At 38.2% G+C, this 16,364-nt stretch overlaps 1 protein-coding gene across 5 annotated transcripts in view; it reads right to left on the reverse strand.

Moving 5' to 3' along the window:
* Positions 1 to 16,364, reverse strand: part of DENND1A (DENN domain containing 1A) — a 490,983-nt gene that overhangs the window by 442,732 nt on the left and 31,887 nt on the right. For all 5 annotated transcript variants that reach the window (XM_036022196.1, XM_028530073.2, XM_036022199.1 and 2 more), the window contains exon 2: positions 8,450 to 8,523. In XM_036022196.1, the coding sequence (XP_035878089.1) occupies positions 8,450 to 8,523 (74 nt within the window). The remainder of the gene's footprint in view (positions 1 to 8,449; positions 8,524 to 16,364) is intronic.

The raw sequence follows: 16,364 nt of genomic DNA on the forward strand, positions 1-16,364 counted from the left end.
GGGTTGCAAGCCAGGTCCTTAGTGGGGGCCACACGAGATACAACCACACACTGATGTTTCCTTCTCTCCCTCCGTCCCCCTCTCTGACTATAAATAAATAAAACCTTTCAAAAAAATGGGCCAAACACCTTAACTGATACCTCACCAAAGAAGATATACTTCTCATTGTATAAGGAGCACTCGCCCAAAGAAGATGGAAAATAAGCACATGAAAAAATACTCCATCAGGAAAGTACAAATTTAAAAAATTAGGTACCATTGCACACCTCTTAGAGTGGCCAAAATCCAAAACACAGACAACACCAAATGCTGGTGCAGACATGGAACAAGACGAACTCTCCTGCACTGGGTGGAGGGAATGCAAAATGGTACACACACTTTGGGAGATGGTTTGGCAGCTTCTTACAAAACTATACATACTTAACATGGTGTCCAGCAATCACGCTCCTTGGCATTTACCAGAGTTAAAAACTATGTCCCTACAAAAACCTGCACACAGATGTTTACGGCAGTTTTATTCATAATTGCCAAAACTTGGAAGCAACCCATATGACCTTCAATAGGTGAGTGGATAATTTATGGCATATGCAGACAATGGAATGTTATTTAGTACTAAAAAGAAATGAGCTATCAAGCCACAAAAATACACAGAGGAGACTTAAATGCATATTGCTAGGTGAAAGAAGCCATCTGAGAAAGTTACGTATGTATGATTCCACCTATTCTGGGAAGGGCAGAACTATGGAAACAATAAAAAGATCGGTAGTTATCAGAGGATGGGAGGGCATGAAGGAATGAATAGGCAGAGTGCAGAGGACTTTTAGGGCAGTAAAAAGACCGTGTGATACAATAATGATGAATACATGTCACTACACATTTGTCTAAACCCTAGAATATACAACACCAAGAGTGAACTGTGACATAAATAATGAACTTTGGGTGTAGGTTCATCAGTTGTAATAAATGTACTACTCTGGTGGGGGATGTTGATAAGGGGAGAGGTTGTTTATGTGTGGGGCAGGGAGTATATGAGAAATCTGTGTCTTCCTCTCAATTTTATTGTAAACAGGAAACCTCTTAAAAAATAAATCCTTAAAACTAATGATAAATAACAACAGCTCCCATTTACTAAGAACTTCCCACTGGTCCCATTTACTGTGTATTCCCATTTAATCCTTTCAACTGAATGAAGTAGGTACTATTAGGGCCCCGTTTTATTTCTTTTTAATATTTTATTTATTTATTTTTAGAGAGGGGGAGGGAGGAAGAGAGGGAGAGAAACATCCATGTGTGGTTGCCTCTTGTGTGCCTCCCACTAGGGACCTGGCCTGCAACCCAAGCATATGCCCTGACTGGGAATCAAACCAATGATTCTTTGGTTCGCAGGCCAGCACTCAATCCAATGAGCCACACCAGCCAGGGCAGGGCCCCCATTTTATAGTTAAGAAAATGAGGCTCTGAGCTTGGCATTTTGAGGGAATAACTTTTTTTCATACAACAAACCTGCTGTTCACATGAACTGTTTATCATTTGGTAGATCAACAGTCCACCGAGAAGGCCTGAGGCTTAACACTGTGAACCACAAATACAACAAGAAGATCCATATTGTCATGAATTACCAAAAATTTTGACACTTTCCTATACTGTAATTTACATTCAGATGGCCCCTAAATTTCACACTTTAAGAACAGGAAGAAAAGTTTGCTGTGATTTATTATATTATTATTGAAAAGAAATAAGACCATAAATTTAGTTAATAACCTCTAAAAATATTTTAATCTGATGTAAAATTATTCTCAAAAGGACTTTTTACTCCCTCCACTCCTAAAGAGACAGCATAAAGTATTGTTTTATTTTCAAAGTCAATTTTAAAAATTAATAATGTTAAACATCCACTGTGATCAAGATTTAGGCAAAGCTCCTAGAATGTGAGTCCTGTGAACTAAGCTGGGGGAATGAGGGTGGGAGGGGACTGCAGGGCAGAGGGGAATAAGTGGGGGAATGGGACAACTGTAACAGCATAATCAATAAAATACATTAAAAAAAAAAGAATGTGAGTCCTGTAAAATGACAACTAAAGTTCAGAATAGCAAATCTGGCTCTCAATATCTTAAATCAGCCAAAACTCAGTTTTCTTCATGATACTGCCAATATAGAAATGTGAGCAGATATTTAAGAGAGATTTTAAAGCCAAGTTGTTGTGTTTTTTTTTTTAAGATTACCGCTTACCACTAAGCTGAAAATCTCAGCTAACCCAGAGCACCATGTCTAGAGCAATCCTTTCACAGAGTTCTAACAACAGTTTCTCAATTTGTCTATGCACTTTTTATAAAGTGGCTATTGGACTCATGTATTAAAAACGCTGGGATGGGAGCTGACACAGGAGGAAGCTGGTTTGCCAAACAGCCTTGAGAACCTGATGCTGCCACTCTCCCAGTGCTAAGCGGCTGGCCAAGAACAGTGCCCACAGCAGGCTCAGAGATGCCAGCTGGAATGAGACACTTGTGTTTGAAATGCATTCCAGAGTTTCAGCATGGCCAGTACCATCTGATCATGAGACTGGGCAGGCTCATCCCTCTTACAAGAGCACCCTCTTCCGAGACCTTCATTCAGACAGACTAAAATCTGCTTTGGGAGTTTTCACAACTTGAGATGGCTACATGGGCTGTAAAAAAAAAAAATTAAAAATTGAGAACAAAGTAGATCAAAGATCTATACAAAATGATCCAACTTCTTTTTAAAGCATTCAAATCACATACCTAAATAGCAAGCACCACAAAGATGTTCATTGGCTTATTTACAACAGGAAAAATGTGGAAGCAATCTAAAGATCCAATTATAAATAAATACAGCTCATAAACATGGCATAAAATCTGTAGCAACTGAAATGACTTTTACAAAGCTATATTAATAATTTTAGGAAAAACAATAATTAATTTGAGGAGGGAACAAGAAAAATATACACATACAGCAGGAGTTTGAGAGAAAAGTTTATATATTTTATTTACACACACTTACACACAGGAGACTACAAGAAATTAAATATACCAAAATATTAATAGTAGTTATTACTGAGTGATGATTTTCTCTTAATTTTTATGAAATTTTATACATGCTCAAAATCTAATCAGAAAGCAAGCTACTAAAAATTTAAAGATAATAGAAAAAACACACCAAGATAATCTGCCCATATGTACTCAAATAGCTTGAGAAAATTTTTAGTATTTTTTAAATTTACAATGAGAACCTAACATACCACAGTATACGAAAAATTGTAAGAATGGAACTCCAACAGAAGTTTATAGAACAAAATGTATACTAATTCCCCCAATTAAAGACCCGTAAAGTAGTTTCAGTGCTTTCTAACCCACCTTCTCACAGCAGGGAATTAATCCCTCTGGGGGATGCAAACAAACTTCAAAGAGAAGATTATGCCCAGACACTAGTACTGTATAGTGTAAGGTTTATACCTAAGTTTGCTCAGATACTTTGGCAGAGATCAGAGATGCAAGTCCAAGGAACAAAGACCAATTTTAAGGCAGATTTATTTGCAATCCTTTAAAATGACAAAAATAATGCATTAAATAGTAGCAGGAAAAGGCAAATATGGTAAGTTTTATTAAAAACAAATAAGAAGGTTGTAGAAGTACACAAAAGATTACCTAAAATCAAATACTAAGTGACAGTTTATTCACTGTTAACAGCAGCTAGGAAATCTTACAAAAATCCTCAAAGAAAGTAAGTAGCATCATGAGTTCAATTTGTGTACCCAAATCTTATTTTTACAATGTTTGGAAAGTATCCCCTTCAGCGTCATAGGCCTTGGGGCAACGTCTAAGCAGAAGGGACAGACCACAGATCCCTCCCATGGATTTCGTGGAATGCCCTTCAGAGCACAAAACACATGAGAGTTTACAAAAGAGAGTTTACAAAACATGCCTACAGTGGTACAGACATTAAGTTGTCAATGGGGAAAAAACGGTCTTTAAAGTCTAGTGATATTACTCATTGGCCTTTCTCACATGTGTCATCTTTTCACTGTGAGGAAATTTTTTAGGTATGATTTAGAAGTATGTGATCATTTTATAAAAATATGTTTTAAGTAGAGGAGTAGCATGTCTTAGTAATTTAGTTTTAATTAGTTTCCCAATTTTAAAAAATCATGAATAAGAAATCTAATTTAGAGCTTAACTTTTCTGGATATTAATCATCTAATAGAAAACTAAAGTCCTTGAGAGATTAGAAACCTAAATGTGAATGACAAAACTATAACTTTCTTAGAAGGAAAGTATTTTCATATCTGTAAGGTAGAAAATATTGATAAATTATATTATATTAAAATCACTGTTTTGATCAAAGATACCCTAAAGAGATCGAAAGACAAACCATCTAGTGGGAGAAGATATTTGTAACATACACAAGCAGATAATTAATATCTATAACATATAAATAATTTCTTATAAATCAATAAGGAAAAGGTAGAAAACTCAACTTAAAAAATGAGCAAGAGATTTGAACAGGCACTTTAAAAAAGGAAGCTGAATAAAATGCCAATAAACACAAAGAAGGTGCTCAGTCACATTAGCCATCAGGAAAATGCAAATAAAAGCAAGGATGTACTATTATACAACCATTGGCTTGGTAGGGGAAAAAGCCCAATTTTACCAAGGACTGATGAAGTTGCACAGCAATAAGGACTACCAAATGTTGAAGGAAGTGCAAACAAAATCAATTCTGAAAAACTTTATCATGGTCCAGTCACCAAGTACCCTATGGAAGTACATTCACGTGCACCAGGGTTCACGCATAAGGAGCACAACAACACTACTTGCAACAGCCAAAAACTGGGAACTTCAAAGGCTTTCAACAGCAGAATGAATACATAAGCTGTGATGTAATCCTACAGTGTGCTACACCGCAATGAAAATGAACGACAACAGCTACACAAAACACGGAGGACCCTTAAAATATCATCTTGAGCAAAAAAGCCCCAAAACTACACGTAAAATAATTCTATTTCTATAAAATTCAGAAACAGGCACTACTAAATGTATTAAAACTACAAGAACAACAAAGAAATGATTGTCATAAGAGTCAGAAGAGTCTTAACCTCTGGAGAAAGAAAGAAAGGATCTCTGAGGAGCTGGCCAAACCCATTTCTAACATTTACAGCCAAGAGTACAAATCAAGGCTCATATACCGATACATCTAAATATTTAGAAGATATGAAACAAGCTTATGAACTATGAAATAAAATATGCTCTTACTCTATCATGACAAATATGCCTTTATCTGCCTAGAAAAACAAATTCATACTGAAAATTGTTGGATTCCTTAGAGTTCCACGCAGAAACCTGACTGCGTAGAGAAAACTGGCCACTAGCGCACTGCCCACACCCCCTTCTCCATCCCATGCTGCCAAGGACCGCACACACAAGCATGCAGTCACCTCCATTCACAAGCCCAAGCTCCAGTCCATACCCTATTCCTACAGCCACCCACAGGCCATCCCTTGGGCTTAGGGTCTGTCTATACACCAGCAGCTCAGTTTACCCTGAGAAAGATGGACCCTCGAAGAGATTCACACAGGCTCTGGAAATAAGCTCCGGACCATTTGGGCACAAAATTGTGAGGTCCCAGGTACTCAAAGCAGAATCTAGCATAAAAAGGGCTCAGGCTCCAAGTGGGCATGTCCCATAGGCCCCAGAGACTCCCTGTCCCATGGAAGAGGGCCAAAGCAGGGAGCTCTAAAGCACAGAGCAGAGGCAGTAATCCCTCTCACAAGAAACAGTATTTCCTTATAATCAGGCAATATTATATTTCTTAACCTGGACAGTAGTAACATGGGTACTCACTTTACAATTATTTGTTAAACTGTACATAAAAGTTTTATGTACTTTCCCACAAACAATGGGACCAACACCATGTGCCTAAAGATGTGATAAACTATATCATGTTTTAGATATTCTTGCCAAAAATCCATAACCTGAATCTAATCATTAGAATATAATCAGGTTCAATCTACGGACTTTCTAAAAATCAACAAAGCTAATTTCTTGAAAAATATGTCATAAAGGTGAAGAAGAACCACAGAACTATTGCATAGTGAAAGAAACTAAATAGACGTCCAACTAAACAGAGTCCATGATCCTGAATCAGATCCTGGGTGGTAGCGGGGAATGCTATAAAGGACACTCCTGGGACCAGTTATTAAATGCAAACGTGAACAACTGACATTACATCAATGTTAAATTCTCTTAATCTCAATAAATGTACTAGAGTTATGTAAGAAAATGTCTTTATTCTTAGGAGATATATTCTGAAGAATTTAGGGGTGAAGCATCACAACTGTCTGCAATTTATTCTCAAGTAGTTCAGCAAAAATAGTATGTACATGCATGTAGAGTGAAGCAAATATGGCCAAAAAGTAACAGCTGATAAATCTAAGGAAAAGGTATATGCACTTGACTATCCTTGTAACTTTTATCTTTTAAAATACTTTCAAAATAAAAAGGTTTTTTAAAAACTATGCTAAAGAGTTCCATAAGAAAGGAGTTGCCTGCAGGAGCGGGAGAGGAACCAGATGACCAGGATAAGGGGACGGAAGAAGACTTCACTTTGTTCATTCTTCCATTTTACTTGTACTTTTCAAATTTTGCTCATATTCCCCCCAAAGTTTCATTTTAACTTTGGAAGGGAAGTCCTAGAACATTGAAAGGGGAAACATTAGCAAATATAGACATAAGCCAAATGTTTGTCCTTAAGTGTCTCCATCAAATCACAGCCATCATCAAATGGTTACTCTGTGAGGTCGGCCCACAGAAATGCTGGGGAAATGTACACACTGTACATACCAGGTAACCCTTTCTAATTCAATGTTTTGCTCATGTACACACTGTACATACCAGGTAACCCTTTCTAATTCAATGGCTTGTGCAGTAAGAGGCATAACTTACCATGGATGTTAAATTCTACTTCTAGAACAACCATACACTGGTAACATGTTTCACAGCATTTGTTAGATAGTCTAGGAAGTGGAGCACACACAGTGATCTCACTTTTTCTATTAGGAGAAATTAATTCATTTTAATAAACATTGGTGATGTTGTGCAAAGCCCTGGAGATGATGTAGAAAGATGTGTATACCATGGTCATTGTCTTCAAGAAGGCAATGCAGCAAAGTGGAAGAGAATTTGAACCACACAGTAGCTATATGATCTTGGTAAGTTATCTGGCCTCTCTGAGAGTCTGTTTTCTCATAGGTGTAATGGAGATGCCACCCAACTATCTTTAAAGACTGTATTGTAAGGACTGACTACATATGTCAATCAGACATGTAGGACAAGACAAACTCAATAAAAGGTAGCTATTTTTATGAGTATTACAATCTAACTAAATAATGAAACAGTAAATATGGCCAAGGTTGTACAGCCAATTATGGGTATAACTACCACTGAAATCCTAATTACTACAAGTAAGTATCTAGTCCAAGTCACTCCCCTAAACACCAAATAATATATGCAGCTGTTAGTATGTGTGGACGAAAAGCCACTCCCTAACATAACTCTGGCAAATGCATCACTCTTTGAGACACCAAGAAAAAAAAAAATAAAAAACACTGGGCCCTAGGTTGTTTTTCCCCAACAACCAAGAAGGATTTTAGGTCAAGAAGTGATATGCTGCCCTGGCTGCCGTAGCTCAGTGGATTGAGCGCGGGCTGAGAACCAAAGTGTCGCAGGTTTGATTCCCAGCCAGGGCACATGCCTGAGTTGTAGGCCATGACCCCCAGCAACCGCACATTGATGTTTCTCTCTCTCTATCTCCCTCCCTTCCCTCTCTAAAATGAAATAAATAAAACCTTTAAAAAAAAAAAAAAAGAAGTGATACGCTGGGCCTGCACAAAGTACTCTAACCTTATCTAGGACCGACCCTGTCATCCAGGAATACATGTCTGAATTAGTCCAAAAGCTAAAGCCAGAGGAGGTGTTTCCTTCAAATAATTTCCAATTATTTTACCAGCACACAAAATATACTAAATTAAATTTCAAACATCTTCCAGTTTAGTAATGGAGATTTCCCTTATTATTATATTATATATATATATATATATATATAAAATTCCTTACATTATTTTATAACCTAATTCTCAGCCATCCTCATTAGCAAGATGACAATATTTCCTACTAAATAGATGACTTCCAGGTATCTATGAAAGGAATAAGCCAAAACCCAATTATGACAATGAATAAAGCTATACTCCCGCCCATTATGGCCATGACTCTTAAATTGTTCACTGTGCATATGATGGATGATGTGGACACAAATAAAAGGGAAAGTCACTTAAACATAGTTAAAGGTAAATAACAGTTTAGAATATTCATGTATTGCACTATGTGCATAGCTATCTCATACAATAAATATGCCATATCATAAATGAACATGCAAATACCTGAAAGAGTGCGACCGATTATCCTAGGATAGGCCACTTCAACATACACTTCAAACGTGGTCTCTGGGTTTTGCCTACAAAAGAAACAGATTATGATTACTGACAAGGATTGAGGCAGCCTAGTTTATTGAATCTAAGATATCATTAGAACATGTAAGCTGTGGTATAAAGCACACCTTGATTAAAATCATTAGCTCCACAACTTAATGGCTGTGGAACCTTGGACAAGTTATTGAACTTCTCTGAGCCATGCCTACCTAATCTATAAAATGAATACAACTAACCAAAAAATTACTGTGAAACTTAAAAAACACACACACACAAACTGTCTGGGTACAATGTCTGGCCAGTAACTGGCCAGCCATTATTATAATTTTACAGGTGTCACATTTCCAATTAACACAGCTGGATCTCCAAAGCCTTAGGTAGAATTTTGAAGAAACTCAAAGCAAGGCAACACTAGCACAAAATAGCCTTCTCCCCCATATTCCAGGATAAAACATTCACATGATGAAGTTAGCTTGCTCATTTACAGGTTTTAAGACTGAAACAAGAGAAACAGTGTCCTGTCTCACTAGGCTGTTATGAGACAGGATCCCAATCTAAATGTAAGGCTGTTCCCACACAGGGGCTTCACCTGTACTGGCAATTGCAAGTATATGAATGTTCATTATTATATCCTTTTACCTTTTTATGTCATAAATATTTCATAATAAGTTTTTAAAAGATCACAGTGCTAACAGAATGTTAACAGTTAATTCCAAGTGATGAGAACATCGGGGTTATATTATCGTTGCATTTTCTCCTTCTCTTTGATTCTAAACTACAATAAAAAGATATTATTTCCAGATTGAATGAAAATCATTCAACAGAAGAAAATGTTATACTTGCAAATGTCTATAACTGAATTCTATTTTAAACCTGACAACAAAGCTCAGAGAAGAAACTCTGAGTTCCCTAATCAAATATAAGATTTAATTTCAATGAAATAAATACTTTGAATTTACCCAGTAGATTCCACTTTTCAAAATAACTATTTTGTATCTCATTTCATTCTTACTATATTCCCATGAGGTAGGGGCATCGGGCATTATCATCACCATACAGGTGAGGAACCTGAGGCAGAGTTCCTAAGTGACTTGCAGGTGGTCCCATAGCTAGCTAGAAATGTAGCCAAGAACCAGAATTCACACCTCCTGGCACTCAAATTCTGTTTCATTGATTCCGAGATGAACTTTTTCCCCCTGCATTTTCACATTTCTTACAATCTATTGCATCTTAAAATTCTACATGGCAGCTTTTTTTCTTCCTTGATAATACATATAATAACAGTGCATCTTATAAATAATGACATCTTAGATTCAATAAAATATGCTAATACTTCCTCTAGTCCCTTAGCAGTAGAAAGAAAAATGTGTGTTTTTTTCAATCACAGATCTAGTTATTTTTCTTGTGAAGGATCATTCCCTCACTGAATAGAAACTTGGTTTCTGCTTTAAATAAGTACCTGCAGCTGAAAAGAGCTGGCTGCTCTAAAATTCAAGGTTCTTAAATATACCTTGTCAAATATAAGTTAAATGTCAAAGTTAAATCTGATATAAATATCAGATACTCTGATTAGACACTAAATCAGAATACCTTACTAAAAAATAAATAAATAAAATAAAACAAAGTAAATAGAAATTTTGAAAGTCTTAAAAGAACTTTTGTCCCCCTTTTTTTTTTCCTGTCAGAGATACAAAAAGACCTACAAAGTCAACACCTTTTGGACACCAAACATTTGTGGAAAATACCATATGGAAACATCCTTTTCCTTCAAATGACCTCAAAGAACAGTGTTTGATGAAAAAAAGGAATGTTCCAAGGTCATCTGAAAAACACCAGGAAGACTCCTTCTAAAACCTAAATAAATCTTTCTTAAGTCTATTTTGCAAATGGCTGAATTTCATCTCAGAATTTCATTCCTCTAGATTAAGATAATGGCTTTTAAGATGTCTACAGGACCCTAGGACTCCATAAAGTTTCTTTAGAGCTTTCAAACATTTTATACCAAAATTTCCATTTTTATTTCTCCCCATTTGTTTTTAAAATATTTTTATGTATTTATTTTTAGAAAAGGGAAGGGAGGGAGAGAGGGAAAGAAACATCAATGTGTGGTTGCCTCTTGAGCACCCCTAACTGGGAACCTGGCCCCAAACCCAGGCACATGCCCTAAGTGGGAATCAAACCGGAAACCCTTTGGTTCGCAGGCCGGCATTCAATCCACTGACCCACACCGGCCAGGGCTATTTCTCTCCCATTCAAACAAACAAACAAAAAATGAAATATAAACATGAGCATGGAAAAGTGTTACATACCAAATTTTTAAACACTGGAGTTCCAGCACATGAACTTATGCCACTAAATTAAGGTGACCGTGCCGACCTGCTGTCTAAGAACACTATCTCTACTCATTGTCTCTGCTCCTCCTTTCTCTCTTCAACACACTTCAACCAGACTTCTGAGCCCACCACACCACTGAAACAACCTGTCACAATCACCAAGGACCTTCACATTGCTAAAATGGTGCTTGTCTCGCTCAGCCTCTCAGCAGCATTTGATACAGTAAACTGGCTTGCCTTCCTTCTTGAAATACTTTCTTTACCTGCCTTCCAGAATATCACTTGTTAGTACTTTGTATATTATTGGCTGCTCCTTTGCTCATTCCTTCTCAAGTAAACTCTCCTACCCTAGAACTTAGTCCTGAACCTCTCCCTACCTACACTCATTACTTAGATGATCTCATTCAGTCTCTTGGCTTTAATTACACAAATGCTGACAAGCCCCAAAGTCATGTCTCCAACCTGCCTTCTTCCCTGGCTCTAAATGCCTATTCAGCATCTTCACTTGGATATCTATAACGCACTTTAATTTTCTCCCTCAAACCTGCAACTCCTGAAATCCACTAGTTATTCAGACCAAAAAACTTGGTGTCATCCTTGACTCCCTTTGTTTTACATGCCGTGGTCATTTCCATGCAGTGATCAACAATCAGCAAATTCTGTTGACTTGATCATCAATATGTACCCAGACCCTCAATGCTGGTCGGCATCCCCAACCCTACCATCTTTGACAGACCACCATCACCACACCTCTATTACTATAGTACTCTCCTGACTGGTCTCCCTGCTTCCTCCTTTGCCCTGCAACAGTCAGACTTCAACTCTTCATGGCCAGCAATCCTTTTATTCTAGAGGTCAGGTTGTGTCAGTCTTCTGTGCAAAACCTCCCCAAAGATTCCCATGCCACTCAAAGTCAAAGTCTTAGTTCTAGAAATAGACGGCGGTGATGGTTATACAACAATATGAATGTATTTAACATCAGTGAACAGTACACTGAGAAGTGGTTAAGATGGAAAACTGTTATGTATTTTGCCACAATTCTACAAGAAACTGAGAAGGAAAAAAAAGCAGTCCTTACAAGGGCCTCTATGATCTGGTCTTTGCCTGTCTCTGCGATTGCACTTTACAGCCTCTCTCCCCTTGCTCACTGCATTCCAGCCACACTGGCCTCTCTGCTCCTCACACACACAGAACTCATCTGTATCTTACAGTCCTTTGCACAGAAACTCATACAGGGGGCCCTTCCTGTCATCCAAAACTCAGTTTATATTTGACCTCCTCAGAAAGGCCTTCCTCAACATACTCTCTACCATCTAGTTTTAACTCTTGTCATCACCCTCCTGCACAGGTAAACGCCCATTAGCGTTTCCTCAACAGTGCCTGGCACATAGCCAGAATCAAGTAAGTATTGAGAAGGAATAAAGAAAGCACCAAATAGCCTTCCTGGGATCTAACAGATTTCAATAAATGATAGAAGTACACACTTCTGTGATTCTCAAGTTTTACCAAGTTAAAGGACATTTCTAGCCCCCCTCCAGAGTTTCTGGGGTTGAACCCAAGAATTAGCATGTCTAACAAGTACCCAGGTAGTACTTATGCTGCTGGACTAGTAATCACACTTTCAGAACCACTGACCTAGTTAAATGGAATTCTTCTTCCAAATAACTTTGTGCATACAACATAAAATAAACATAGTTTATACCTGGACAATCAATCATTGTAACAGTTTCTTACTCAGTTCAAATAGCTAGCTGCCACAGCTCTATTACATGGAGTCAAAGATTATGACAGTCTCTTTTAAAAGGAAAAAAGAAACACGAAAAGCTGACCAAAACACTAAGAACAAATCAGGCTATAATTATAACTTATAGTCACGCTCATCCATGATTGTTTACATGTTGCCTTATGGAAGAAGTGGTGACTAATGTTGTGACAAGTTACATAACATACCAACAAATACACGAAAGTTATTTTAAGGGCCAGTGAAGCCAATGCAGATGGAAGCATTTTCTATTTCTCTGCAAATCAAAATATAAATTTAAAAGTGTGTCCTCTAAATGCAAATGGCCAAGCAGTTCTTACTTAATATTTTCATTAAGTTCTGTAAACAATTAAGCTATAACAATTTCCAGAGAATCTCTGGGACTACCCTGAGACTGCTTACATCTTCCACTACTCTTCAAGATGCTCAATATTTTTAACTACTTGACTAAAGGAACTGAAATCCTTTTTCTGTCCTATTAACACTCACTGCTATTTCAGTACACGGAATGATGCTGAGAGTACCATATTCTGAGCCAATTTTCCAATATGGACCTAAGTTTTCCCAGAACACTTGATGCTATATCTTAACATATTACCATGGAAATGTCCTGGTTCTGCCATAATATCCCACTATTAATTGCCTTACAGTCCTATACTTCCACAATGTGGAACCCTGCCCACCTGCCAAGAATCTTTTGTTTGCCACCCACACTCACCTCCTGCAGTTTTGCACCCTAAGATCCAGCCAGAACTAGTTGTAGCCCTCTGAACAAACCATGCTCTCCAATAAGAACATCATTACCATATTATGACTGCTAGTTGCTGTTTCCTATGTGCAGGGCATGATCCTAAGCACTTTAAATGCATTATTTCAGTAATTCTTCAACAACTGTCTAAGTATTACCCCCAGTTCAGAGATGAGGACACAAACTCAGAGGATAAATTGGCCAAAGTCAAAGCAAGAAAGTAGCAGAATCACCATGGATCATCCAAAAGCACTAACCACTTGACTATTCTATTGTACATTTTTTCAGCTGCTCTTCTGGGGGGAAATAAAACAATCTTTCTGATCTTTTTAACTTAACAAAGTCATTCATCAAGCCTCAGCTCAGGCATTCCCTCCTCTCTGGGAAACCTTCCCAATCCCCCTCACTCGTAGCCCAGATTGGGTTAAGTGCCCCTTTACACTGCAGGGCACCTTGTACTTCCTCACTCTTGCAGCTCTTACCACAGTCAACCCTTATACAATTACAATTACCTGGGGAGCTTTTAAAAGTCCTGATACCCAGGTCATACCCCAAAACAATTAAACCAGAATCTCCAGGCACTGGTGTTTTTAAAGCTCCCCAACTTACTGTAACGTGCAACCAAGGTGGAGAACCACCAGTGTACCTCTATTAAGTATCTGTCCTCCTACTAGACTGGCAGCTCCTTGAGGTCACCAAGTGTCTTATAACCCAGTTCCACACCAGAACAATAAGTGTTTGATGAATGTGTTTTCCTCTAATGTCTGACATGTAGTTTCCAGCTCCAGTAACTGCTCCTCCTTCTCTGACAAAAGTAATTTGCTGAATACACACCACTGTTACTCTTGAAAGACATTTTCCTTTGTAGTCAAAGGTATGAATAAGTCACACCTGCTCACAACAGCCTCAGCCCTTAAACACAGAAAAATGACACACAAACAGCTAAAATGTGTTTGAAAGAAGGGAGGTCTGCTTACTTCTGGGAAAATGAAGCCTGAAAGTAAGCCAAGAAAGGGTTTCTATTCAATACCACTCTTCTGAACACAATTCTCAGTGATTCACTGGAAGGGCCAAGCTCAGTGCTCTGGGCCATGTTCTCAGAATGATTAAGTACACTCAGCTCAAGTCAAGAACAGACAAAAGCTTTGACAATATTCAGACAGCAGGAAAGCTTAATGGTTTTGGGTTTTTGTGTTTGTTTTTTTTTAAGAACATCATGCTATTGATCATCCTGCCGGATCATCAGCTTTCAATTAGGATCTATTTTTCTTCAATTACAACATATTATGAGATTAGGAGAAAAATGTAACACTCACTCTTCACAAAACAAATCTTTGCTGTATATGGTAACCATGCCATAATGCTAGTCCCTCCTCCCCTTTAAGTGTTACTTAGAGCTAGAGCCTGAAGCACTCAGTGTTAGGACCCCTTACTCATTTCACAGCAGTCAAATCTCCAAACCAGCTAGTATTCATCAAGAAAAATAGCAACCCATTCTCTATAGACTAGAGGAATGATTTGACTTCAGCACACTGTTTCTTTAATTACAAACTTATATGCTGAGGGGGCTGAGGTATAATATTTCAAAATCCACACCAATTGAACTGTCTTAAAGTTGACAACACAGTCAAAAGAAACTGTATATACTTCAGAACATGCTAGCAAACATCACCTAATAAACATTGATTTCTTTAAGCTAGACAAACAAGTAAAAAGGTAGTGTTAATATTTCCAACAAGTCTCCATTTGTTTCAGTGGACTCCAAAATTAAAGCCCTTTTTCCAGCTTGAAAATGCTGTATCAAAGGGTGCTTTCTAACCCATAACAAGTTAACACCTCTGTAGAAGAATGCAGTCATTGTTGAAACTTGTTAGAAAATTATTAACTTAGTTGTGTAATTATACAAACAAGTTGTTTCAAGATTTTACACTTTGCTTTTCATTTCTAATAATGCTCTCAGGATCATATTAATAAAGATATACAGAGACTGCTGTGAGAGGAGTTACAAAGTTTTTTTTACCTTTCCACATATCCCTATGAAACATCCTTATGCCACAATGTGCAAAACAAGTGCACTGGAAAAGTTCAGCTGCTCCCAAGCAGGAAAAACAGCCTGCACACCCTGAGCAATGTGCAGCACCCCACAGAGTTTTAAGAAATTCTCTACTATAAGCTACAAGGTAAAATCTAAACTCTTCAACCACATTCATAACATTTTCATAACATCATATCCATTTTCATTACCAATAAAGTTTGTCCTTAAAAAAGTATTTAAAAGCCTCACCTTTCCTAACTTATCCTCTGCTCCTACTGAAAATTTAGTCCTAAATTGGTCAGAGCAAGGCGATGCACACACTGGCAATGATGGCCCAGGGTGGAGTGTCAGAGCCTGGGCAGGAGGAGGAAATGCCCCTACAAAGGAGCAACCTGACAAGGAATGTCAGAATATGAGCAGGGTAGGAGTATATCTGGCAGAGGGGTGGCCTGGCAATATGATGTCAAATCTAAGTGAATGAGAAAATCATTCCCTCAGAGGAAGCAGCCTGGCATTGGGAGCCAGAACTCAAGTGGGGTGAAAAGGGATTTCACACACAGGATGGCCAGGCCTGGGATGATGGAACACAAGAGGGGTAAGAAGGGTGCTGCATGGAGAGATATGTGTCAGAGCCCAAGAGGCTGGAGAGCATGTCCAAGCACAAGGACACCCCAGAGTGGGGTGTGGAAGCCGGGACAGGAGTAAGGAGGCTGACCATGTCCCAGGGTTGAAGGAGGCTTGACTAGCATGACAGAAGTCAGAGTCCAAGCTGAGTGAGTAAGGCATTTCCAGGATAGTGGGGAGGTGAGGTCACATCAAACCACGAGAGTAGGCACTGTGATCCTAGGACAGCAAGGTCAAAGAGGACAGCATCCATCCACATGGGGTGGGGGGTGAAGGGGCAGTGTACTTATCAGAACCCAAGACCGGTGAGGAAGGCCTCATAGTTGAAGGTAGCAGAAAACTAAAATGAATTATCTGAAGTTGAT

The sequence above is a fragment of the Phyllostomus discolor genome, chromosome 3 (assembly GCF_004126475.2).
Source record: "Phyllostomus discolor isolate MPI-MPIP mPhyDis1 chromosome 3, mPhyDis1.pri.v3, whole genome shotgun sequence".
NCBI classification, from domain to species: Eukaryota; Metazoa; Chordata; class Mammalia; order Chiroptera; family Phyllostomidae; genus Phyllostomus; species Phyllostomus discolor.